The sequence below is a fragment of the Melospiza georgiana genome, chromosome 2 (assembly GCF_028018845.1).
Source record: "Melospiza georgiana isolate bMelGeo1 chromosome 2, bMelGeo1.pri, whole genome shotgun sequence".
In the NCBI taxonomy this organism is placed as follows: Eukaryota; Metazoa; Chordata; class Aves; order Passeriformes; family Passerellidae; genus Melospiza; species Melospiza georgiana.
The window spans coordinates 71,229,677-71,254,804 of record NC_080431.1 but is presented as its reverse complement, the minus strand read 5'-3'; the positions used below and the strand labels follow the sequence as shown (position 1 = coordinate 71,254,804).

General features: G+C 38.5%; 1 protein-coding gene across 7 annotated transcripts in view; it reads left to right on the top strand.

Moving 5' to 3' along the window:
- Positions 1–25,128, top strand: part of FAT3 (FAT atypical cadherin 3) — a 399,748-nt gene that overhangs the window by 291,871 nt on the left and 82,749 nt on the right. For all 7 annotated transcript variants that reach the window (XM_058019289.1, XM_058019288.1, XM_058019293.1 and 4 more), the window contains exons 6-10: positions 632–842; positions 1,297–1,365; positions 10,094–10,233; positions 19,792–20,067; positions 21,595–21,805. In XM_058019289.1, the coding sequence (XP_057875272.1) occupies positions 632–842; positions 1,297–1,365; positions 10,094–10,233; positions 19,792–20,067; positions 21,595–21,805 (907 nt within the window). The remainder of the gene's footprint in view (positions 1–631; positions 843–1,296; positions 1,366–10,093; positions 10,234–19,791; positions 20,068–21,594; positions 21,806–25,128) is intronic.

Genomic DNA, 25,128 nt, shown 5'->3' with positions numbered 1-25,128 from the left:
CTTTATAATAAAAAGAAATAGCACCAAGCAAAGCAATTCTTAATGAACTTGACAGAGAAGAGAAAGAAAACATGACAAAATTTTGAATTATATTTTTTATGGAGAATGAGGGAAATTACCTGGAACTTATTTAATTCAATTAAAGATCCTGAGGAAGGCAATATAGGGAATACTTATCTGCAACACAGATGCCACTTGAAAGCAGTCAAACATGCTCTGGGTGAGCATGTTTTGCAAATGCATGACTTACAAAGGGTCATTACAAAGCTTCCAACTTTGCTACAAGACAGAGCTGGGTGCAGGATGAAATCAGACAGGGAAGCTGGTTCTGGAGAGGAGGATCTGTGTGGGGAGGGTTCGAATTGCATCTGAAGAAGGCCTCACACCAGCATTTCTTAAATAAAACATTTCAGTTTAAAATCACCTTTTTCAGTTAAAAGTCAAAGCATTATTAAAAAAAAAAAAAGGTGAGAATTGAGAAATAAGCATTTGTCATCCTTTTTTTTGTGGGATTTTACATGAAAGGTTACAAAGGACATTTTCCAAGCAGCCATCACACTGCCGCAGAAGTAGTTCTGAACTGCCAAGCTGGGATGCTCAGCCTGAGCCCTCTTTTCTTTGTGCCTGCCAGATAAAAGCAGTGGACAATGGCCGGCCCCAAAAATCTTCCACTGCGCGTCTCCACATCGAGTGGATAAAAAAGCCTGCGCCCTCGCCCGTGCCCCTGACTTTTGATGAGCCCTTTTACAACTTCACCGTCATGGAGAGCGACAAAGTGACCGAGATTGTGGGGGTGGTCTCTGTGCAGCCCTCCAACATCCCCCTCTGGTTCGACATCGTCGGTAAGTCGGGAGCCAGTGGTGCCAGGAGGACGCCCCAGAAGCAAAGCATTCGGCTGTGAGGTTTTCAGAGCAAGAAAACTAACCCTGAATTGCCTCCCCACCTCCCCCCCCACCACCCCCAATTAAATCCATTTTCCTAATGAAAATGCTGTTTTAATATAGTGATAACAGTAATAATAGTAATAATAATAATAATATTCCTGCTTTTGTTATGACTCCTTAGCTAAGCTTAAAAAAAAAAGCGCTGTATGGCTGAATTGGTTTTTTTTCGTACTATGTTATTTACTGCAATCTTGATGTTGTCTGTCATTTAAATTCTATTGTCATACTTTGCTAATCTCATTTCTAAATGTATTTATGGTACTTAGACTTGCTGTCCCTCATTTCTCTCTTTCTTCACCTTTTTTTCTGCATTCTGTTCTTTTTTTTCTGCTTCCGACTGCCCTGCTTCAAGGTGGCAAGCATGCTCGAGAGATGTTCTATATTCTACAGACAGCTTGTGGGCAGAACTGTTCAACAGAAGGTACCCTTAGTGCAAACACATTTGCTAAAATACAACTATCCAGGCTGCCTTTTATTTTTTGCAAGTTTTTTTTGAGACAATTTATATTACATCTTTCATAAGTGCCTGTGACAGGATGCGATGCGACACATGGATGTGCTGCATTTCTATCTGTGACAGCTTTTACCGTATTTGTGTCCAATTATTATCATTTTATTCACGGATTTTCCACAGTTTATCACAAATAATTAATTCAAACTTTTCACAGTCCAGTGCCATCCATTTAACTGTGAAACAGAATGGGATGCCTCAACATATGGGTTACAAATGGAGACACCAAAAGTTTGTCTTGAATGCAAGCTGAAACAGAGAAATGTGTTTTGATGTGAGATTTCAACCACAAAATTGCCTTACATAAAATTGCTTATAAAAATAAGGAGGGAGAAGCATCTTTAGTAAAAAGGAGGAAAAGCCATAGAAGTCTTAAAATTGCAGGGAAATGCCTTAGATGCCAAAATTACAGGGAGTAAAGGGTTTCACTTGGTTGAAGTAAAGAAATGGGAGTCCATGTTCCTAAGCATTTCTTTCCCACTTCTGCTGCTGATTCAGTTAATGTTGTTTAAAATAACTCATTTAACATCTCAAAAGTGAGAAATTCCCCTAGAAAATTATTGTGCTTCTTAATATTTGCAGATGCTTCTATGTAGTGTTTGCATACCTTTGGATGTAAAACAGTTCATCTGCACAAAGTGTAGTTATTTAAATGAAGGGTTATAAAGCAAATGCTATATGAAAGATTAGAGAAACAAAAAGCCTTTGCGTTGGCCTTAGCGGAAAGTGTGCATCAGCAGTCTTTATTTACAGGGATTGAGCCTGGCTCCCATTTCAGCATAGTTATTTGCAGATGGGTTTAGCCAACAGGAAGGACAGGGACCACAGGAGAAAGGGTCTGTCAGAGTCATTTTCATCCACCTTTTATTGCCAATTTGTGCAGATGAAAGACAGAAGCAGCACCATTTCCTCTCTGAATTTGTAGCATGGTTTCTGATGTGCCAATCATATTAAAATTAAACCCAAAGCTACTGCCATGTTCTGAGGTTCCTGCTAGTCCCTGGGGGAGGACAGCATATGTTTCCTACAGTTTTCCTGCCATTTCCTTGGTTGCTTCAGTATGCTACATGCAGTTTATAAGCTAATGTTTATACTTCCATTCCCTTCCTCACTGACCCTTTCCTCCCAAGACAAATCCATCTTTATTGATGTTATTGGCAGGTTTTTTCCTATTTGAACCTTTTGCTGGACTTCTGGTCCTTTCCATGGCAGCTTGACCAACTCTCATTAAAATGCTGCCCTGAGGGAAATCCCTGCTCTTCTGCTACATTCTTTTTCATTATTAAGAGTCACTTTCAATCAAGCAACACCTTGTAATGGTATTTGATTTTTTGCCTGCCAAACAGAGATGATGGTAGGAAGAACATTAGGAAATTTTAGCCTCTGTCATATAATGTGGCCTTTATGCCTAAAGTAGTTCAAATGGTTTTGATGTGAGATTTCAGAAGATTTTCCCTATTTAAACAATTCTAATGGTTTCCCTACAGGCTGCAGCTTCTGAAGTTGCAAGATGCTGCATCATTGCAGAGGTCACTGAGAGAGAGCTTTCCTCAATTTAATGAGAAATCGGTGACCCTGACCTTCCACTTTCGTTCTGCTACCATATGAATGTTTTCATTAAATATTGCTGCTGTTACAAATAATTGCACTCCCAACAGCGGCAGTTTCTGCAACAGGAATAGCCAGGAATCCTGGACATGCAGAAGACGTTGTTGTTCCAGACACACAGCATGCAAGGAGCGTCGACAAAACTCATCCTGAGAGTTTTACAGAGAGAACGTTGCATATTTAGATAACCATTTCTGCCTTTAGCCAGTGTTAGACCCCACTTATTTTCATTGTTCCTTGATATCATCTGCATTGAGGTCTAGTGCTGAAAAGCCCAATGAAAGATGGGCTATTTGTAGAAGTTAATTGTCATATATAGAAAGCTGTATGTGACTGCTGATGCACGAGATGGTTTCTGTGCTGCTGTAAAACCAGACCTGATCCTGCTCCGTCTGGTATATCGTGATTCTGAACCTCTGTGCATAGTTCACAGTAATGTCAACAAAACCCCTGAAGGCTTATGTAGAGACATGGTTTAATATAGAGTTTGCTGCTTGACCTTTATCTTTATGACCTTTTCAAAATAAATGGGCATTGGAATTCCAGACGATCTCTTTTTTAATGCATAACATCCACTCTCTCCTAGACAAAAAAAAAAGAGAGGGAGAGCAGATAAAGTTCGGCTATAGTGTCCTGTCTGCCTAACTTTGCACCTTAATTATATATGCTTTGGGTAGCTGTTTAAGTTCTTGATTTAATCAGATCCAAGGGAGGAAGATGCCACAGAGGCAGGAAAGTCATCTTCCACTGATGGACTGGAGAGGAACAGGATACTTGGGTGATTGTTTGTTTCTTTAATTGGGAATAGTTGAGATGTCATACCTGGTTTCTCTTTTCAGACTGCATTCAATACCATTCTCAATTCAGGCACTTCCCACTGTGTGAAAGACATAAGCATAAGTTGTATCAGTTTACAATTTATTTAGTCATGAATAAGAAACTAATTTTCAATGGGAACTCCCAAATAAGTCAGAGACCTTTATTTGTACCAGGTAAATTGAGCCCTTTCTGTTTTTTCCTTTGTTACTGATGGGAATGGTGGGATGACTAGTTTTAACACTGGAGCTAAGCTGCATGGTGCTAGTCTTTGCTTAAGTGGCATGTTGCACAACATCTCTCTGGTTCCCCAAACAGTCCTCCCTCTATCTTTGCTTCCTCCCCCAGCCTGTGCCTTTATAACAGCAGCCAAGCTTTGAAACCACATCAGCACTTTTTACCAAGCGTGCTTAAGTGCCAATAATTTTAATATCTATTAATTTTAGTTAATCGTCCATTTAATTCATAGTGCTACAAGTTTTCATTAAAGTCAAAAACAAGTATCTCCCTAGCCTTCTTTGAATAACATTCTCTGAGAGCTATCTAAAATACTTTCCTGATTTCTTTCTTGCTTTTTATGCCCTTGCTTTCAGCTTCTTAGCAGCAAACTCAAGGCTTTGAGTCTCTTTACAGTAGTTTTATCTAAAATTCAGTCTGCATTACTTTCTTCTTTACATTATATAGTACATAAAAGAATAAATGTTTGCCTGTCATTTTACTAATATTTATTATGTTATGATTAAAAAAATCTCTAGTTGAAATTTTGGTTTTTGAGGCAGTCTTTAAGTTTATTTCATCTTCTTTGAAACAAAAGAAATGAAAATTTTGGCTTTTCTTCTTTTTCTGAAAATTCTAGAGGTACTTTAGCCTCACCTCTGAGTTTCAGGGTGAATTAGTTTCCTGTGTTTGCTCTGACTCTCTTCCCTGAGCAATGTGACAATTGTAGCAATTGGTCCCATTTATCATCACTGTTCACTGCTGTCAGCTTTTTTGGGACAAGACAAGTAAGAATCTTCTCTGCCGTGAGAAAATGTGGTTTAGAGGACTGTTCTCTAAATCAGATCATTTCCTCTATTTCTTTTCTCTAGTTGTTCATAATGGCATGGTGGGCCAAATGAGTCTTGTGTGAGGATAGCCATATATCATGGCTCTATTAAATTTGAACACAAAATATTGTGGGCTGTTTGCTACCTGCCAGTGAAGGAAGAGTCCTGCTAGGTTTTAGCAGTGCTTGAATTGGGGATGTCCTCCAGAGCTCAGTGTGATCCATCTTTGCATCTAAGACTGAACAAGTCTGATTCTCTGCAGTCTTCGATATTTCTGAGGCGGTACTCAATCCCAGCCTCTTTGATCGTCCCACTGGAAAATACAGAAAAAGATCCTCATATGGGACTCGTTTGCCTACAGTTCCTCCATGTTTGCTGTCATGTTTTCTTCTCACAGGAGAAAATGATTTTTCCCAGCAGCATGATCATCCTAAAGTGTGTATCAGCAACTGATAGGAACATGGGGACGCTCCGCATTGTACCAAAAAGGAACCACATCTAGGAAAAGCCCTACCTAAAAAATTACCTGCTTGCAGCAAAATGCAATATAAGAAGAATATGCTTGAAATTAAAAACCCCAACACTGAAATTAGAAAGGGACAGAGATGCAGAGCCCACATCCTGTGGGAATGCAAGATCTGGATTGTGTCTTGCCTTAGGCAAATTATTCAGCCGACCCCCAGAAATCCCTTTTGACAGTTCAAGTTTTCCTTGGCCTTTCCATTGCACCTCTCTTGTTAGCCTCACAAAGTTCAGTGGTTTGGGGCTTTTTCCTTCTTTTTATAAGAAGGAAAATCAGTTCTTTCCGAAGTATACGGGATTTTGTCAGAAGAAAAATTTTTCATAGTAACTCTGAAGCCAAAAAATAAGCTAAGAACAAAGGTAAAAGTCCAGGTTCAGACAGAAAATGTAACCAACTCTATACCAAGTACACAACTTAGAGTCTGTTGGCTCAGAGGTGTCTCAGTTCAATTTCCTGAGATCTCTTACTTAACTGTACTATATCATCTGTTAAACTGAAAATAAAGACTCTTCTAGAGAGTTGTAGTGAGGGCCAGTTAATAAGATCTTTTGTACCAGGGGCTGTTTCTACAGCTGTACCAAAAGCAGCTGGAATTGGAAAATCATATATAAACTATAACACACTATTAGATGACATTAAAATTGCTAGTTCTAAAAGTTACTGATTCTAAAAATGTAATGCTTTTGCAAAAGCATTAAGATCAACCTCAAGAAAGTAAGGGTGGAAATCATCTCACTGAAGTTTAGGTGTCTGAAGTGTAGACGTAACTATCTGCTAGCTGATTTTGGGGATCTTAACGATCAATTGGAGAGAAAAAGTGGATGAATTTTTTTCTGGATGAATTTTTACCATTCCAACACGATAAATCTTCTCATCCAAGGACAGCATTTAAAGTAGATGTGGACTTTTCATAAAATCTTATTCAATGCGCTTCAGTCTAATCAGATTATTTTAAGGGAAGTCTTTAAACTGTATTGAAGATGTATCAGCATTACATTTTAGCCTGAAATGATACCAGAGACAACAGCTAATCCACATCTCTCTGGGGTTATTCAGTATTAAAATGCTTTCTCAGGACAACCTGTCTAGCCAGATTGTCAGTGCAATCATCTTGCTTTCTTTGTCACTGATTTTCCCAAAGTGCCTGAGGAACTTGCAATGTATTATCTTAATTTGAAATATTTCTTTCCTAATGCAATTGCAAGCACATTAGCAAAGACAGCTTCTACGTATCTTGTATCTGAAAGCAGGGTTTAGTAGACAGTAAAAAGGAAAGCATGTGCCAAATGCTGGAAAGTGGAATAAGTAATGAAAATTCACATTAATAAAACTGAGCAGCTGAACAAAATGCCATCATCCTTAGCCCTCTTTCATCTGAAGATTGTGATCAGAGAAACTATTAAATGGACAATAGTAAAATTGTTAAAACTGATGGTGTGGCAGCTTATGGCACTGCAGACAAGCTCCTTTCCAAAAGATTGGTACAGACAAAATGTCAAGCTTTCAGAAACAGCCTCCAGCACCCCAGAAGCCAGCACCTTCTCAGCTGTCACCTCCTAGGGCCTCAGCCTCCAACCTCTCCATGGGCACCTTCGGATGGAAGTGGTTTCATGTGGAGTTCCCAGCTGCAAGAGTTTTAAAGAGAAGACTCCTGTTTGTTTTTACATAAGAATGATACCTCTCTCTTACTGCAACTCAGCACCTGTCTTTCAAAATGATTGTGGTGAATGCTTCTAATAGGCCTTGCATAGACTTAACTTCATAGTAGGCCTTGCACAGACTTAAAACATCTGTAAGACTCTAAATGTTTAACTTCTATAGCATTTTAATGTAATTCATTAATTCATCAGTGTTTAGTGCAGCTTCAGAAACATTTATCATATGAGGTCTTGTTTGGAGTGTATACAGAGGTCGAGGAGCAGCACAAACCATTTGCAGACTGCTTCTTGTACTGCAGATGAGAGGCAGGACCCAGTATCTCAGGCAGTATTCCCAGAAGTTCATCCAGCTGTGTGGTTCTTCATCTGACCATTGTCTGTTAAAATGTAGAAGACTGAATCATGAATAATTCAGGGTTTCACTCCAAAATAGATTATAATCACAAATCTCACAGCAGGATGTTCTCTGATCCATCTCTGCCTCAGTGTTTGATGCAATTTCTGCCTTGTTTAATAGAAAACGATTCAATGTAAAATGAACTGCATTGCCTGGTTAGTTACAGGCTGGGGTAGCTGGCAACCAAGATTAATTTGTTTGTCACTAGACCGTTTTGGAAGATGTGAATAATGTATAAAAAATTCACATGATGGATTCAGTTCTTCTTTTAGGGGAAGAGTATGCTTCACTTAATGGAAGTGGCTTGAAGAAGTTGGTCTATTTGCAACAGACTATGTGGTGCCCTGAAAACCCAGGTCTGAGGCAGCAGAAGGTCATTTAAAACATTTATTGCTAATCCTTCCATGTTACTTCTTGGAAGTTTTAAAGGCAGGTTTTTTTGGAAGTGTGTGCCAGTTGATAGCATATAATTTTTGATTGCTCATTAAGATGGTTATTAAGCATCTCAAAGTATAGACTTGCATTTGTTTTCATGGTTATCAGTATGAAACATTCTCTTTGTGAAGTGCCTACTGTCCCAAGGCTAGTTTCATTTCAGCTGAGATTTCCTTGCATGAATCTCAAGCTCTTTTCTTCAAAGGAGGTTTTCATGGTGCAATTTTTCTCAAGTAAATTAATTTAAAACATTAATTGGGAGAAAGAAACTTTTTTCTTCCAGACTAACTTAAAAAAAAAAAAAAAGAGCACTGAAGATATAATCAATGTCCAAATACCTTGCTATTGCTTAAATATCAAGGACAGCTTGCAGAATGAGGGCAAGGAGTAAGCAATGTTTCTATCTGCGATAAATGACAACAGGACCAGTGGCAATGTTTTCCTGGAAAACCACAACTTCATCTATTAGGCTTAGATCTGTATGTATGTACATACATCTGTTCAACATATGGAAATCTGATGGCACATCTGAAATTACTACACTTGGATCACTTCAGTGGCCAGAAGTTCACCAATACTTCCTTTACTCTGCAGCAGTCACCTGCATTATTATTTTTCCTTCCATTTTCTTCTATCCATCTCTGAATGTCTTTCAAGGCAAAAATGTACAGAGCAGTGCTTCTTCCACCTTCCTCTTTCTTTGCAATAGCTTGTGCAAGAGGTAGAAGTGAGGCTTCCTTCACATTAAGGAATTCAGGGGCTGTGATTTTGCTGTGTTACCTCCTAATCTTCAGCTTCTTCAAATGCCAGAACATTCTTCTCTCAGTAAATGCATGACTGCTTCTGAGAATAATGCCAGTTCCTGTTCAGCAAACCATGCAGATGGGAGAGCATGGAAGACTCTTCTCTATTCAGTCCCCAGCCCTAAAATTTTCAGAGCCATTTTGTGACACTACCAGCCATTCACATATATCTCTCTTTATATATATTTCACCAGAGCTAAGGCAGTAGGATGGATATTTTTCTACCTGTGGACCTCATCTCAAGAGCTTTCAGCAGCTGTCACACAAGTCTCATAACCAGTGGGGTTTGAAAGGCTTTTTGTCTCTGTGGAGCAGGGTTGGCATTGAATTGCTGTGTTATGAATATAGCTTAAGAGTTTGTCTGTCAGCAGTGTTGTGTCCCACCTCTCCCTGTCCCTAGCCTCCAAAAATTTCAGACTCAACTAATACTAAATTACACTTCATAGATGAGTAAGCAAGAAAACACCTTATCAGCAGGGAGTGTGTGCTGCGCTTTTGAAAATAATGAGTGGTTCAAATTCATAAACTGTAGCTGTGGCTGACAAATCTTGTAACCCTTCAATCTGAAATTGTATTTGAGGTTTATATTATTTATAGCCTTATTTTACTTGTTAATAGATTTTTTTCTTTTCTTTCTTATACTCAGTACTCAGGAGGGTTTTCCCACTGCTACAGCATTCAGTGTGTGACAGGAAAAGGGGATGTTGGTATTAGAACAGTGCTTTGTGAGAGGTTTTTTGTACTGGAAAGAATTTAGGTTGTGTATCCTGTCAGATCTATTTGAATAATTCTTAAAACACTGGAAGGATTTGACCTTTGCTGCCAATAATTATCATTGTCCGTGGTATTAACATAACAAATCTGTATTTGCATTTCTAAAATTGATTATAATTGTAATATTTAAAAACTCAGATGATGGTATTTGCACCCAGAAGTATCAGTGAGAATTTCCTGAAAATAAAATTTGTAGAATAAAGCCCTCTTGAAATGACTTTTATACAAAAAGATAATTATTCTTGTTCGTTATTTAAACCTCAAGGGCACACATCTTAGGGGCTTATAGACATTTGATTCTTTTTATAGATTCAGCTGTAGTTTACTTAAATGTACTGCTAGATTTTTATTCTTTCTTTTTGGCAATGCATTCCAGTGATACCTGCTTTTCAATATACACACTGTGCTTTGAAATATAAATAACTTATGAACAAAGAGGTATCACTAGATGTACTGTGTGGGCTAAGAGAGGCCATTAAGATGGATGACACTAAACAGACACGCCCACTTTTAGGAATACTTGCAATGGAAGTTTTCAAGAAATGGCTAATTTGATTGTGTTTTTGTGCAACAATTAGGAGGGAATTACGATAGTTCTTTCGACGCCTATAAGGGAGTGGGCACGATTGTCATTGCAAAGCCCTTGGACGCAGAGCAGAGGTCATTGTATAACATGACTGTGGAGGTCACCGATGGAACAAACATTGCCACAACTCAGGTAGAATATCACATTCCTTTCTTGGCAAGTTATTCATTTGTTGCTGGAATGTATATGCTATAAAAGTTATTAATTTTTCCATTCAGGTGAAACCTCATCCTTTGAGAGCACCAATGGAGGGGATGGAGGGGATATTTTTCAGAGCCTTTCCATCTGGCTGTAAAGAATCGGCTGTTGAATGTTTCAAAGCATTATTTCTCCTTTTGTTCTCTTCCTGCTCACATGAAAGTAATTTGCCTTCCTCCAGCTGAGGGAGTCCCTATCACAGGCAGCAAAGCCTAGATTTTGACAATTGCATCTCCCCATAATGGTCCAAAATACAATAGTGCTTCCATGGTGTCAGGGAATATTGCTATTGATTGTGTTAAATGGAGTTTATACCTCTCATCCTCCGAAGACCCAAAAGTGGGACGCAAGATCAATTGTTCAGAAAAGAAATTGTTCAGAGGCAAAACTTAAAATTCAAAGAATCCTTCCTTTAGTGTCACTGCCTGTGATTACACTATCTTCTGCAAAGCAGCCCTGCTGAACCTTTTAAAGCCGGGCATGCTTATCAGGCTCCTTGCCTTTAAAGTTGGGTCAGATAAATGTGATGGGCTGGGGCAATGCTGGCTCTGACACATCTTTGTAGGAGACACCCTGATGCAGAGCCCAGGTATCTGTTCAGTGGGAACCAGCCTGGAATTGGGTCATGGCACAAGGACAGGGACTCTGAGGTCCCAGGGACGCCAGGAGGACTTCAAGCAGCAAAATCCTTTTATATGAGGTAGAGTTGTGGGCTGTGCATTACTTAGGGCCTGAAATTACATCTGAGTTACTCCCCAAGTATAAATAAAAAAAATAGGTTTGTTATGTTATTTCCTTTTTTATAATTCAGAAGGAAAGCCTGAACATTTTTATGTTTACATATATGCATGCACATGCAGATGCTTCTCTTGTACCTTGCCTTTTTGCTCAAATGCTTTGGATGTAAATCTGTATTCAGTGAGCCACAACACCAGCTTTCCTAAGAAATTGTTAAATCATTGAGTGCTTTCTCAGTCTGAATTCATGCTGTTTATACCCCAGCCCTAAAAGGTCTGATATTTTCTCCCAATAATCTCCCCTTGGTAAGAAAACATCAGCTGATAGTAAGTTAGGTGGTAGGAAATCCAATGTTTTCACTGTCAGTTCCAGAATTAATTGCATCTGCTAAAAACATCCCTTAACTTTAAGCTTGATTATATTTGGCCCATGTTCCCTGTTACGCCTTTCTCTGCTCAATTAAGGAACTCTTTAAAAAACACTATTTTCTCCCCAGGAAGGCACTTACTCACAATACTCAAATCACCTCCCAGTCTTCCGGTAGACAGGCAAAGGAGAATGATTGACCTCTTTATGTTCCCTTTCCATAAGGCATTTTCTTCAACTGTTAAGTAGTTTTTGGGGTTTTTTTTAATGCTGTTTTTTAATCTTGGCTACCCTCTTAGTCCACATTTTAGATGGTGTTGAATGCCTAATGTGACCTTTTTTCTTTCTTGCAAACATTTCAGCCAAAAAAATATTAAAAAGCTTAGGGAATTTCAAACATGCTGGATTAAAGTAATTTCTCTTTTCATGGATATTGCGTTTATTGTTTTTGCTGCTTTTGATTTAATAAATTGACCTATATAACAGTCCTCAAAACCTAGTTGGATGAAACCCTTACATTTTTAATTAAAACATATGGTAAAAACATATTTCAGTAAAGCTGTTGCGTTCTAAAAGAAGCCTGAGCATTCTTTTTAACAGCGATGTGACCCATTTAGGAATGTAAGATACTCTCAGATTGCAAGAGTGTGGCATTAATAATCACTGGTGTGTACAGACCCTTCCCTCCCCCACCTTCTCTCTGTGTGGATACTGTTTAATTTTTAATGGTGACCAAGGCATCTGAGCATGTGTTTCTTTTGGTCTTCACAGCAGAGATTTCAAAAGTGATTGTTATCTGAAAACTGACGGAATGATGGCCTTCGTATTTATTGCTCCATTTTGCAAAGGTTTCCTACTTTATTTCTGGCCGTACTTTGGAGCCTTTGATTAGCTTCCTCATCTTAATTTTCTCTTAGGAAAATAATAAAAAGATATAATACTGATTGGTTTAATTTAAAAATGTCATAGAATAGATCATTTATTGATAGCTCTCAGTGGCCTTATTCTGAGTTTTGACAAAACAACATTTTAACTATTTTGTTCTATGTACATAGTTCCACCTGCATTTTTGACTGTAGCTGCAGGACACTATGGTAGAAGACAAAGCAAGTATAAAGCAATTTTGAATAACAATAAAATAATTCAATGGCCCCCTCAAACTATGGTGGTTTATTATGAAACAGCTGATGATGACCATGTGCAATGGAACACTCTTGCTTTTTATTCCACTCCAGCTGTTTTCCTTTATCTCTTCTTTTGTCTATTATACAGTTGGAGGTGGTAAAATACAGCATAAAAATGCCGAAGATTTTTGTTTGGGTAACGTGATCCCTGGCATGGACTTGGTGAAGTTTCTTCAGCAGTGTTCCTGCATGCCTTAAACTCCAATGAGCTGTTCACTTCCTTCATGCCTTACTGTGCACATGGTTCATTACTGTACCATGAGAGGAAGGAAATAATTTTGATTTAAAAGTTACATCTGTTGTAATAATGGTTCACTGTTGCGAAAAGAGGCAAAAAGAACATAAGGAGTGCTAACCAAAAAAAAAAGTTGCAAACTTTCTTTGTAACTAAAAGCCTACTTGTTTTGGGCATGATCAAGGTTTCCAAAAGAAATACAGTCTCCAAAGTGAGTACCAAAGTGCCAGGACCGGTTGAGCCACTCCCACTCACCATGCTGCCCATCCATGTAAGCCTGAACCATCCAGCAGTTGGGATGGGAAGGGATGGAGAAGGAAAAATACAAAGAAATTTTGACTTGTTTGATTTATATATTTGAAGTGTAGGTATAAAACTTCAGTCACGGTGATTAACTTCTAGAATGGCTAAGTCTCCTGACTTAGCCAGGGAGAGCTTTTGCTTTTTCCCTTTCTTTTATCCATCATTGCTTGAGGCCATGCAGTCATTTATTAAAGGCTGAAGGAATACATTTGCTCCAAATTCCCACGAAACACAACTCCTGCAGCTGCCGGGCGAGCTGTTGGCCTTGCAGAGGGGTTGGGGCTTCTGTGTCCCCTGTGCTGGAGAGAGCTGGGGCAGTGGCTCTGTGCAGTGACTCTGCCCCCTGCCATGGCAATCACCTCCCTTTGGCCTGCAAAAGAGTTTGGTGCCCTTGCTTGAGCAGAGAGAGGTCTCTCCCCACAAGGAATCATTTTAATGGCATCTAAATACCTACTCCTGCCACAATTCTGACTCTGAAACATGAGAAATTCTCCTGGTCATAAGTCAGGTTTATCCAAAATCCCTTTTTTTTATTGAACAACTCAGATCTTTTACACACAGGCACAACGGAGGAATAGAATCACATTTATTTACTTATTTGTAGTGCATACTCTTGAGCTTTGTTAAAATACCCACAGAAGCAGAGTACGGGGTGGGGGGGGGGGGATCATTGAACTATCATTTGAATTATTATAATGTTTCACTTTTATTGAGAATGTTGTCCTAGCAGATAATTATATTTTTGTAATATAATTACAAAATTATATTACAAAATATAATACTCTATGAAAAAGATTATTTTACTCCTTATTTTCCTGCCTCCTTCTTCTTTCTCATCGTTCTGCCTCCTTCTTCTTTCTCATCGTTGTACCTGCTATAGAAAAGATGTGTTAGAGCACCAAAGGCTGTTGCCTCCAAGCTGGGAGGCAAAAGGCACTTGAGTTTCACTTATTGCAAAACCAGTAGAGTGGGCACTCAGGGGGTAACATGCACTTCCCTCTGAAGAGTTTTTGCAGACCCAGAGATGTTTGCTTACATCTCTGCTGAAGCCAGCCAGACTGGAAGAACAGACAGAAGTTACTGCTCATTGCCCCTTTCTGTCTCCCCTTGCAGAAGGTTTTGGAATTTAATTTATTCTTGTGCTGAAGATTGACTTTTAACTCTGAGTTTCTGTCTCACCTTTCAGAGATCACCTTTTCTTTGCGACATTTTCTTAAGAGGAGCTGATCAGTCACCCTGAGTGAGGGTGGTTCTCTTAAATGAATGGTGAAATGCTCTTCTTAGAGGACCATGGCCAAAGCGTAGATAAGACATTAGAGCCTGCCAGAAGCAATTCTGGGCTGTGGATTCTTCTAGGGCAGAAAAAGAGACATAGAGATTCAATTAAATTTTTCACTTTTGCTCTGTTGAACATTTCCTCCAAACTGTAACCACTCCTTGATTTCTTTTACTTTTTTTTTTTACATCCAGTAATCTCAGCACTGCCTTGCCTGTGAAGCAAAGATTTTTCTTTCAATTTTTACATAATACAAAGAACACAGTAAAATAAAAATAACTAGCCACTGATGTTGGTAGGGAAACTGAATTTTTATGTTAAAGTTGGAGTTTGGAGGAAAGAAAAACTTGCAGGAAGTAGAAAATAAAGCTATGTATCACTGTTGAAAGCAGTATTAAAATAGGTTTCAAAACCTGTGCAGAAGTGTAACCTCAGTTTAAATAATTCAAGCACTTAATAGCTTGTACTACAACATGGTGCCCAGACCAAGCAATTAGCCAAGCAGATTCTTCCAGCTTCAAATGTCTGTAAAGCAGCTGCTGGCATTTACCCAGCTTTCACTCAAATATGTCTGTGCCTAAACCAAAGGTATTTGTTATGGGCAACATTAAAAACAGCTTTGGAGACACTTCCTGCATTAGATTTTGTCCTGCTTTGATTTGATTGTATTTCTCTAGGCCTTTCACTTACTTATTTTGAGTACAAAGTCTTTGCTAATGCTCTGAGTGCTACTTTGCCTAATTTGTAATCTTGGAGGGCTGTGATTCCTTTATTTGAAACTTGTTTTAACTGTGGGAAATAGGAAGTGAGCAGGGAGAAGCAAATCTTTTATAGTGAGGAGCTTGTTCAGACTATAAATTAGGCTCCACACAATGGCCACAGAAGGAGGCAAGCCTGCCTTTCTGAAGCCCACAATGCACTGGAAAAGATATGGACTTTCAAGAAGAACCAGGCAGAGACTGGTTTGCTGCATGTTGGCTTTATGAGTGTGGAAAAAAAGACTTGCAGCTAATGTTTGTCAATGAAAAGTAGTTCAGTCAGCAGTCCTGAGCAGTTGTCAGCAAAGAGGAATCCCTACATAGCAGCCAACAAATAGTAAACATTTCCATTCGTTACCTTTTGGAGATGTGTTGGGAAACTTTTAAAGCCTGGCTTTGATTGTGCACAGTGTGGGTATTGTCACAGCTTAACACCCTGGGCACCTCAGCAGTAATAAAGGATATTTATGCCACACAGCTCATTCTTGCCATATCTTCCATTTGGGAATAAATATGTAGAAAATATTGAATTACACAGGCATTGGGAGTCTTTGAGTCACTTCAGTAGTGTGGCTCCTGATTTGAGGTGAAAGATAGATTTAGACCAGATTTAGATTTAGATTTAGATTTAGGTTTAGATTTAGATTTAGATTCAGATTTAGATTTAGATTCAGATTTAGATTTAGATTTAGACCAGCTGGCTAAAGCATAAGACTTCAAGGACCCTTTTGCTGACCCTTTTGAAGTCAATGGAAATTTGCCAATAGTTTCATGATTTTATGCCTGAGGTTGGCAGCCATGAAATTAATTTGAGAAACTTTCCTCATATTAACAATCTGGTGGCACTCAGTTTACTCAGCTTCATGTATGTTTGTAGGTTCAGGTTTTCTGTGAGCCTGGTGTTCATGTCAGTGTCACATTTTCCTTCCTATCTTTTTAAGTAACATCTTACTAGAAGTTATCCTGCTGGAGTAGCAAATCTGCATAGGAAGAATGGCATTTTAAGGTGACCTAATAAAAGGGGTGTGGCTCAAAAATAAGCTGAAAACACCCTCTCCAGCTTTACCACTGCACTTCACCTGGGATTTGGTAACCTTGTTGCAGGGCATTGTTTTCCTGGGCAAAATACAGGGATGATAGTCACTTGCTCCTCAGAAATGTTGGAAGAACTAAGGGACTAATAGCTATTCTAAATGGGACTAAAACTCCATTTTCTTTTACCTGGTTTTGTTTAAAGTAACTCCCAAGACAGCTCAATTTTTAAGAACATTAAAGAATTCCATTTATAGGTTTAACAGAGCTCTGTATAATCAGTATTCCCATATATAACTTAACTTTCTTTTGTTGCAAGGAAAATACAACCCCCTCTATTAAAGGAGAGAAATGTTAAAATTACATTTGACTCTCGGGGATTTTGAGGGACAGCTGAGAAAAATTAGAAATACTCTTAACTGCTTAAATAGAAGAAATTGTGAATCAATAATGACTTCTTTATTCATTAGCATTTCTAACCCATCGCCTTCCGTCTCCAGATGGAAGTGGCTGTTGAAGTGCAAAGTATGTAATAAATAATGTGTATTTCAATGCAGATCACTTGACAAATCATTAAAATACTGGCATCTCTAGGGAGGAAGATGCCTGCCACTTAAACAGGCACTTGATCAGTCTTACAGTAGATTTGAAGTGAAAGAGAGAAAAGAAAAAGAAAGAAAAGTTAGGGGGTTTTTTTGGCAATGATCAAAGCAATTTTAAGTGCATAGCTTCCTGTAAATTTGATGACAGTGAATGAGGGCCTCAATTTTTTTATCTTTTCTCCCTCCATGCCTTGCACTCCCCAAGCATGATTATGTCCGTATGTGTGTGAGGGCACATAGCTTACACCTTTTTCAGTGGGAAGAAATGCTGCTCTGAGAATCCATGCTTAATTTGCATGGTCTCATGGATTACCCTTGGTCTCTGATGCTGATCCAGTCCCACCCTGTTCAGTTTGGGTAGTCTAGTAAAGGCAAAAATCATGGAGCCATGGCTTGGGCAGTCATAGTGGAAAACTTGGGATGGATAAACCTTTATGTCCTCTTCTGCTTTCTCTGTTTGCCAGTGATCCCAAAAGGCATTAGATATTATAGGAAATGAATCACTGCTCTGGAATGATTATATACCATGCAAACAAAATAGCGTGTCACTTCTGTAGCAATACTTTCAAGATGCGTTGTTTCTGTACATTTCTTTTTATCACCTTCCAGAGCAGCTTCAGCTGGCACACACCAATTTTAAAAATAAATTCACAGATATAAGCCTGTCCCTCACATGGAAGCTTCCTTGTTCACATTAGCCTGTGCTGTACTAGCATCAGCAGAGTCAAGCACTCTTGGTGTTTTCAATGCATTTGAAAAGTTTTTACTTCTCTGTTGGACTGTCTGAAATGATACTTGACAAAGTTTTTGGTCATGAATGAAAAACAAAATAAATTATCTGTGTTGATTACCAGTCATGTTATAGTGGTACCTGTCAAGGACTGAGAATATCGAAACTGCTTAAGAAAATTTCTCTAAGTATCAAATTCTGATTATCCCCAACTCCTATTGCTTACACTAAAAAAGTGGTTCAGCATTGGCTCTGTGTCCCCTTATATTAGAGTTCAAGACTTTAATCTTCTCCACAGGCTTTCTTTCATATGTTACAACTGGTTTCTTCACAAATTTTTAAAACACAGATTTGGGTGGGTTTTTTCCTCAGTCAGATCAGAAACACGTTTGATATATTACAGCAACAATAAAAGTATAAAAAGCTAAGTAACTCTTCATCTTTATTATAGGCCTAGCAATGTGTATTTCCCCCCAATTTTATTGCTATCTGTCCAAGACTGAAGCATAACTTAATATAGGCTTCACTCTGGCGTGCCATAATCTGGTGAAAATGAAATTGTATGGAATGCAAGTCTTATGCCATTTAACTTACTGAGCATTTTATTTCAGCTGTCTTTTGAACAGTTCCCAGGCTAGTTCATTACAACTGCTTCTTACAACTGCTCATGTTCCTTCTGGTAATGTATTCTGCAAACCCTCCCACATATCATGGAAATCTAAAGTTTCATTTCTCTCTGAGGCCAACATCTGTTTGTGCAATATTGCAGTCAAAGTATAGCTGTATTTTTCTTCTGTTAAGAAAGTAGGGGTGAACAGGGCTGGATCAAGCAAAACAATAAAGTACTTGCTTAAAAGAGAGCCAAGTAACAAAGCGACAAAGAAAATATAATGAGTGATGGGTCATGTCTCCTAGTCCGACCAAAGAGTCCTGTGTGTTGCCTTTCCCAAGTCATTAATTGGACCATTTCTTATTTCAAAGCCTTTGAATAAAAAGATTGTTCCGTTTTACTTGCTGTAAAATTAGGTTGTGCTCTCACAGGCATATTCTGGAAAAAACACTTTTTGTTTCTAGCACTGTAAAAGAGTCAACTCTTCAGATTTCAGCTTTCAGTTTTACACAGTTTGTCAAAGGTTTTGCTGCCACACTACCCACAGCAATCTATGGCATACAAAGTCTGGAAAGCACGTTTTCCCCAGGGAGTGACTTCTCCAATGGCAAAACCCACAAAATGTTGTCAGAGCGACAACATTTATGCATAGTTATGCATAACATAACTATGAAAAGCAAAGCTTGGAAAATAGTGATTCTTATTATTTATCAGAGTCAGCCTGTGATATATTGAAATGGGTGTAATAGGCATCAAGAGCAGCACCCTGGCCTGCTCTCCCATTCTCCAGGTTTCCTTAAGGATCAATACAGAAGCTTTAAAGACAGATTTGAAGCAAGGAGCAAAGCATTCATTCATATTTTTAGTGTTCTATCATTCATAAACCTCAACAAAAAGGAGACAAATAGGTGTTGGAGGGGGACATGAATTAGTTGACAATAAAGACAGCCATCACTGGCAAAGGAAGAGCAAGGATGTAACAAAAATAATAATCCTTCTGTGTCACCAGTGCCCTGAGATCAGCTGTCCTGGGTGGTACGCATTGATCTGTGTGAGGTGTGCTGGTGTGGCAGTGAGGTTGAGTTTCCTGTGTCCACCTCAAGTGGTGTAAGAGCAATCTGAGGGGTCTCAGCAACTTGAAATCTCCACTGCTGTCACCATTTGATGTTGCCAGTAAGCCCCAATGCAATATACTGGGCAGAAAAGAGAGGATTTAGCTGAATCTTGATTGTGTAAAAAACAGATTTAAGCAACGTGAAAAGGATTATTTTATAGCTTTATTAGTAGTGAAGGGGAAAGGAAATTATATAATAGTTCTAGAAGTTCCTTGTAACGAAGGCAGTTACAAGGGAGGACAAAACCTTTCTTTGTGACCATTGTAAAAGTACTTTCCAATCTACAGATTCTGAAAATATGGGCTTCTTTATCGGGCTCTGAGTAGGTCTTACATTTTGGAACATTTTACTTCCAAAGTCAAATCTTTTCCATTTCTTTTAATCTGAAAAATAAGAATTTAATATTAAATAATGTTTCTCAGTCCCATCATGCAGCAGCATAACATCTTCAGCCATTCAAAGTAAATTGCATTTCTCTAGGTGCTTATTCAGTAGTCTGACTGGACCTCAATAACTTCAAATGTCCTTTTTTGTTAACTGTAGGTTCTTATCAAAGTGTTGGATAACAATGATAATGGCCCAGAATTCTCTCAGCCAAGCTACGATGTCACCATTTCAGAGGACATCCTCCCTGATACTGAAATTCTGCAAATTGAAGCTATAGACAGAGATGAAAAGCACAAGCTGAGCTACACTATTCACAGCAGCATCGACACAGTCAGCATGAGGAAATTCAGAATTGATCCCAACACCGGGGTTCTCTATACGGCTGAGAGATTAGACCACGAAGCTCAAGATAAGCACATCCTTAATGTCATGGTAAGAATGCAGTCATGGCTGATTCAGGGACATGCATGGAGTAGGCTTCTCTTGAGTGAAGGACTCAGTGCAATAAGTAGCCACTAATTTAATCTTGCCTGCCCTGCTGTGTATTTATTTCACAGTTTTTATTTTGGCTTTTTGGGAAACTTTATTGTGAATCCATTGTATGGAATGTGATATGATTCTCTATCTCAAGGGAGAGCAAGCAGGTAATTATTTAATCTCTCTCTCCCTCAAGGTAATTTTCAGAGTTTCTGAAGTGAGGCTGAAAGTTATTTGAGAAGTTATTTACTGGGAGATAACTGCTTTCTTGTCATGGAGAATGCTACAGCCTTTCTGAGTACAAGCCTCATTTATATATTACTTTTATAGACTTATTTCAGTACATAAACTGCTGATATACAAAACAGCTTTCCTTTATCTACATTTCCAAATCTTTGGGCATGCAGAAAAAAGTTAATTACCAGTTTTTGCTTGGTGTGTTTAGACTACAGGACATAAATCTCTCTGTTTTCAAGTGAAGAATGTATATTATGGACATAATTTTTTAAAAAACAAAAAAAAACCCAAACAAAATTGTGTTAGTTTAAACATTGGAGTCCACTATTTTCTTTAACTACTTAAGACTTCTGCAGCAGAGGCCTTATAAGAAACTACTCGTGGTGTGTTAGGTACAGGGGCAGCTTTGGCAGGGCACCCTTGGAAGCAAAAAGCTGCTGTGAGATGCAGCAAGGAGCAGCTGAATGTGGTCTCTGCTCGCAGAGTAAAATGTTGCAAGTCCTTTGCCAAGCAGACTAAGAAATAGCTATAAACTAGCTATAAACTAAGAAATAGCTATAAACTGAATAACAGAAACACATAGGCAAGAGAGGTAATTCTCTGGTGCTTGGTTTTGATCTCCACCTAATACAATAGGTCTTTTCCTCTGTTTAAGAAGAACCAAAATTTTCAGGAGATAGTGGTGGCAGGATTATCAGTGAAGCACTGCTGAGGTATTTTGGGTGGGATTGAGACAGGTGTGGTAACTTACACCTCTGTTGACAGTTACCAGCATTTCATGAAATGATTCCTGCTCTGTTTACTGTTGATATGATCATCTATGTATATAATCATGAAGTAGTCCATTGGCAGCTACAAGCACTAGACAGACATGCCTGTATGATGTAAAGAAGGCAATAGCAAGATAAAGGCCTGACCATTCAGCAAATATTGATAAAAAAGGAAATTCTTGCAGATCTCTACCAAAATTTAAGATCTCATGTGGTTGCCACTTCAAAAATTCATGTCATGATGAGTTAGTTGCAATGCACTTTCTCACAAGTGAAAAAAAATGTCACTAACTTCTTTCCTGTTTCTTTGATCTGTCATCCCGTGTGTGAATGTATTTCAGACTGCTCTTTGGGACAAATGGACTTTTTTACTGTATTAAATAGAACTGAAAGTAGTATTCACACTCAGATGAGTAATATTTGTGAAGTTTTACTAGATGACTGTCAAATTGTGTGTTATGCTCTTGTTCTATAGGTCCGAGATCAAGAATTCCCTTACAGAAGAAACCTGGCCAGAGTCATCATAAATGTGGAAGACTCCAATGACCACAGTCCCTACTTCACCAGCCCATTGTATGAAGCCTCAGTGTTTGAGTCAGCAGCAGTTGGATCAGCAGTGTTGCAGGTCACAGCTCTGGACAAAGACAAAGGAGAAAATGCAGAGCTTATCTATACTATTGAAGCAGGTTAGGACCGAGCCCAAAAATGAAGGATCATGGATCATGCCAGACACACAACAGTGATGTAGCGGTCATCTGTCTTGACACACAACTCAGCTTCTTTGGTCTACCTTCTCCTGTACAGATGGGCAAAGGAGACACCTTGTTGTTGTTGTTGTTTTGTTGGGGTTTTTTAAATTTTATTCTGAAGCTACTATACCCAAAACCTTTCAGAACAATCTCATTCTGGAACAGGTTGCCCGAGAGAGATTATGGAGTCTCCTTCTCTGGAGATGTCAAAACTCCACAGGATCTTGTGCAATCTGCTGTAGGTGAACCTGCTCTAGCAGGAAGATTGGACCAGATGCTCTCCGGTGGTCCCTTTCTAGTCTAGTCATTCTGTTATTCTGTGGCTGTTTCATTTTTACCAGGTGGCTACAGAGCCTGTTACCTCTAAGTCATTGGGTCAAAGCCATCACAGAAGATAGTTATTCAAAACTGCAGCCAGTGACTTGTTTTCAGGGTTCTGGTTTCAGACTGGTGTACAGTGGATCCTCCATAAAAAAAATGCCACAACAGCTGTTATGTCCTGATATCTTTGCCAGTGTTCAGACCAGAGAAGCACAGACTAAGAACAGGGCTATGATAAAACTTCTGCCATAGCATTTTAATGGCACAAGGTCTCTTTGAAACTAAGAGAGGGCATGATGATACCAGATGAAAATTGCTTTTGCAGTTAAATGCTGTATGTTTACATTCAGCACATGATCTATATCAGCAAAAGCATTCTTCTGCTGGTGCAACGGAGCAGAATATCTCTGACACACGACAATGAATGTAAGTTTTTCTGGGTCACATGAGCCTGAAGTTAAGAATTATCTTTGAGAGAAACCGTTGATAGATATATAAGAGGGGGATGCCTGGAAAAAGAGAGAAAAGAATTAGAAATTTGTGACCTTAGCATTTTGTAATGTTTTATTTCTACTTAGGGGGTTTTACTCATAATATGAATCTTTCCACTTTAACATTAGCAAAACTTGAAACTTCTATTTCCATAAAAAGAAGTCACAGGCACTTCAGATTATACTCATATTAGGCAGATCACAAGCCTTTACCAGCATTAGGCTCTGATCCTACTGGATCATTATTTATTCCTATATTATTATAAAGACTTGTTCCCAGCTAGGAAGCTTATGTCAATTAGGAACAGGCTAAATGACAAATAACTAATGACACAGGAATATCTACACCATCTCATACTGATTTAGCTTCATATAATTCAAGCTCACACCTTAAATTAGGATGATATAACCTGAAGTTTAGAGAAGACCCAAGGAAGATTTTTTCTGTCATTATCTTGTATGCTCTGTGGAAGGAGATTACCTTCAGCAAACCAGAAGGTGAAGTCTTTTGCAGCTGAAAGTATTGAACTTAGAATGAGGAAGATGTTAGCACTCCTAAGCAAATATTTCCTTTATGCACTGCATTTGTTCTTAGCAGCTATTTCTCAGCATTCTCAAGTGGCCTTTAACTTAAATTAGGGGCAATCTTACATGTGCCCAAACAGGAAAACGCTGTCCTTATGGAACAAATTCTGAGCAGACTAGATCAAGTTCCTGGGGCAATATTTTTCAAGACTATTCCTAGCTTTTTCCTGACACCTTATTACTATTATGGGTTCCCAATCATCTAGAGGTGCCACCACAATGTAAAGAGCATCCTGACATCTAAGGAGTATTTTTCCAATTACACTGGTAATAGAATCCTACATGATTCAGGCAGGAAAATATTATTATTAGAAAAGATGCTTTAGCTATTAGATGATTTAGACTCTCTTTTTCATTACAGCCTGTTTCTGCTTTCATCATAAGCTCTTTCTGCAATGTCAGACCTCAAACTTCCATTTACTGTAAGCCTCACACTCCTCCAGTTTGATTATCCATAGATGTCCCAATCTCAGGTGCCTCAAAATTCAGTATTCTGCTGCTGAATATGATCCATAAAATGTGCAGTTGAGGATATTGATTTTAACTGCAGAATTCAAATTGTACACAGCCCTTTGATTCAGGGGGATTACTCACCACATCTTACAGTACTCTGAAGAGAGCAATTGGTAAAGAAAGTAGTTTTTGTGTAATTTCATAAGAAATTCCTAAAGGAGAAGAACAAGCTCTTGCCTTGCAGGAGGCAGTCAGTGGCTCAAAATTATTTGTATTAGCAAGCACTGACAAAATAACAGCAGCAGCATTTGTAGTGTCTGTAAATGTGACAGATGCCATTATTTTTAGGAGAATTTGTAGCTCTGGAAGAATCTCACCTCCTGGGTGAATAGCACAACTTCGGTTTAGCTAGTAAACTTTAGTGATCTGAAACAAAGGATATAAATAGAAAACCACTACCAGTATTGAACTGCATAGAGTAGTATGTAGCTTAAATTAGCCTCCTGAATTTACATCACATAGTGAATCATATCTTAAAAATAGTTCACATTACCTCACTTCATTTAGGATTTCATGTATTTAGGCATTCCAGCTACAGCTTACATGTTTATTGCTCTGTGTGCAGCACCCGTAACAATCACTTAAAAAACCCTCTCTTGTGTATCACCTGAGATATATTTCTCTCTCAGCCTTGAATGGATGCTTGACTGTAGATTGGAAACAGTTCTAGATTTGAAGATGTGAATTACAATAGAGGGAACATGGTATAGTGATTGAAATTGCTGTAACTCAGTATATGCTGTTTGTATTTAGAATCAAAATCAGGAAAAGAGTCTTTATGCTTATATATGCCATTTATATTTGCAGCACTTACTTCAAGCAAGCACTCAGTAAAACAGCAAAATAAGGATTGCCAATTACAGGTGATCTCTAATTACAGGGTAGGAATACATGCAGAAAGTTTTAAATCTGTTTTACTGAAGAAGAGATTGGCAAAAAGACTCGAAAGAAATAAAGGCCCCCAAAAAGTTCTCTGATCCAAACTTACTGTTTTCACCTTCATGCAGTCAGTGATATCCGTGCTTTCATGTTGTAACAGACATTTCATGACATTTTCTACTGAATCTCATTCATCTGGATTCATCCTCCTCAGAGATCATACGATAAAACTCTGTGCCACAAGACGCTTGAATCTCTTTTCTATGCTATTTGCTCTGTTGTATTTTTTCTAAATGCCACTTTAACCTTTTTATACTCAGTTCTTTGAGTCTTGAACTACTGTAATCTCCTGTATGGTTTCTTAATATCCCATTCAATTAGGAGCCTGAGTTGTTATCTATTAGTCATGTAATTGGCTTATTAGCCTCTGATCTCATTTCTTTGCCTTAGGTGTACATGTATTTGACTAAT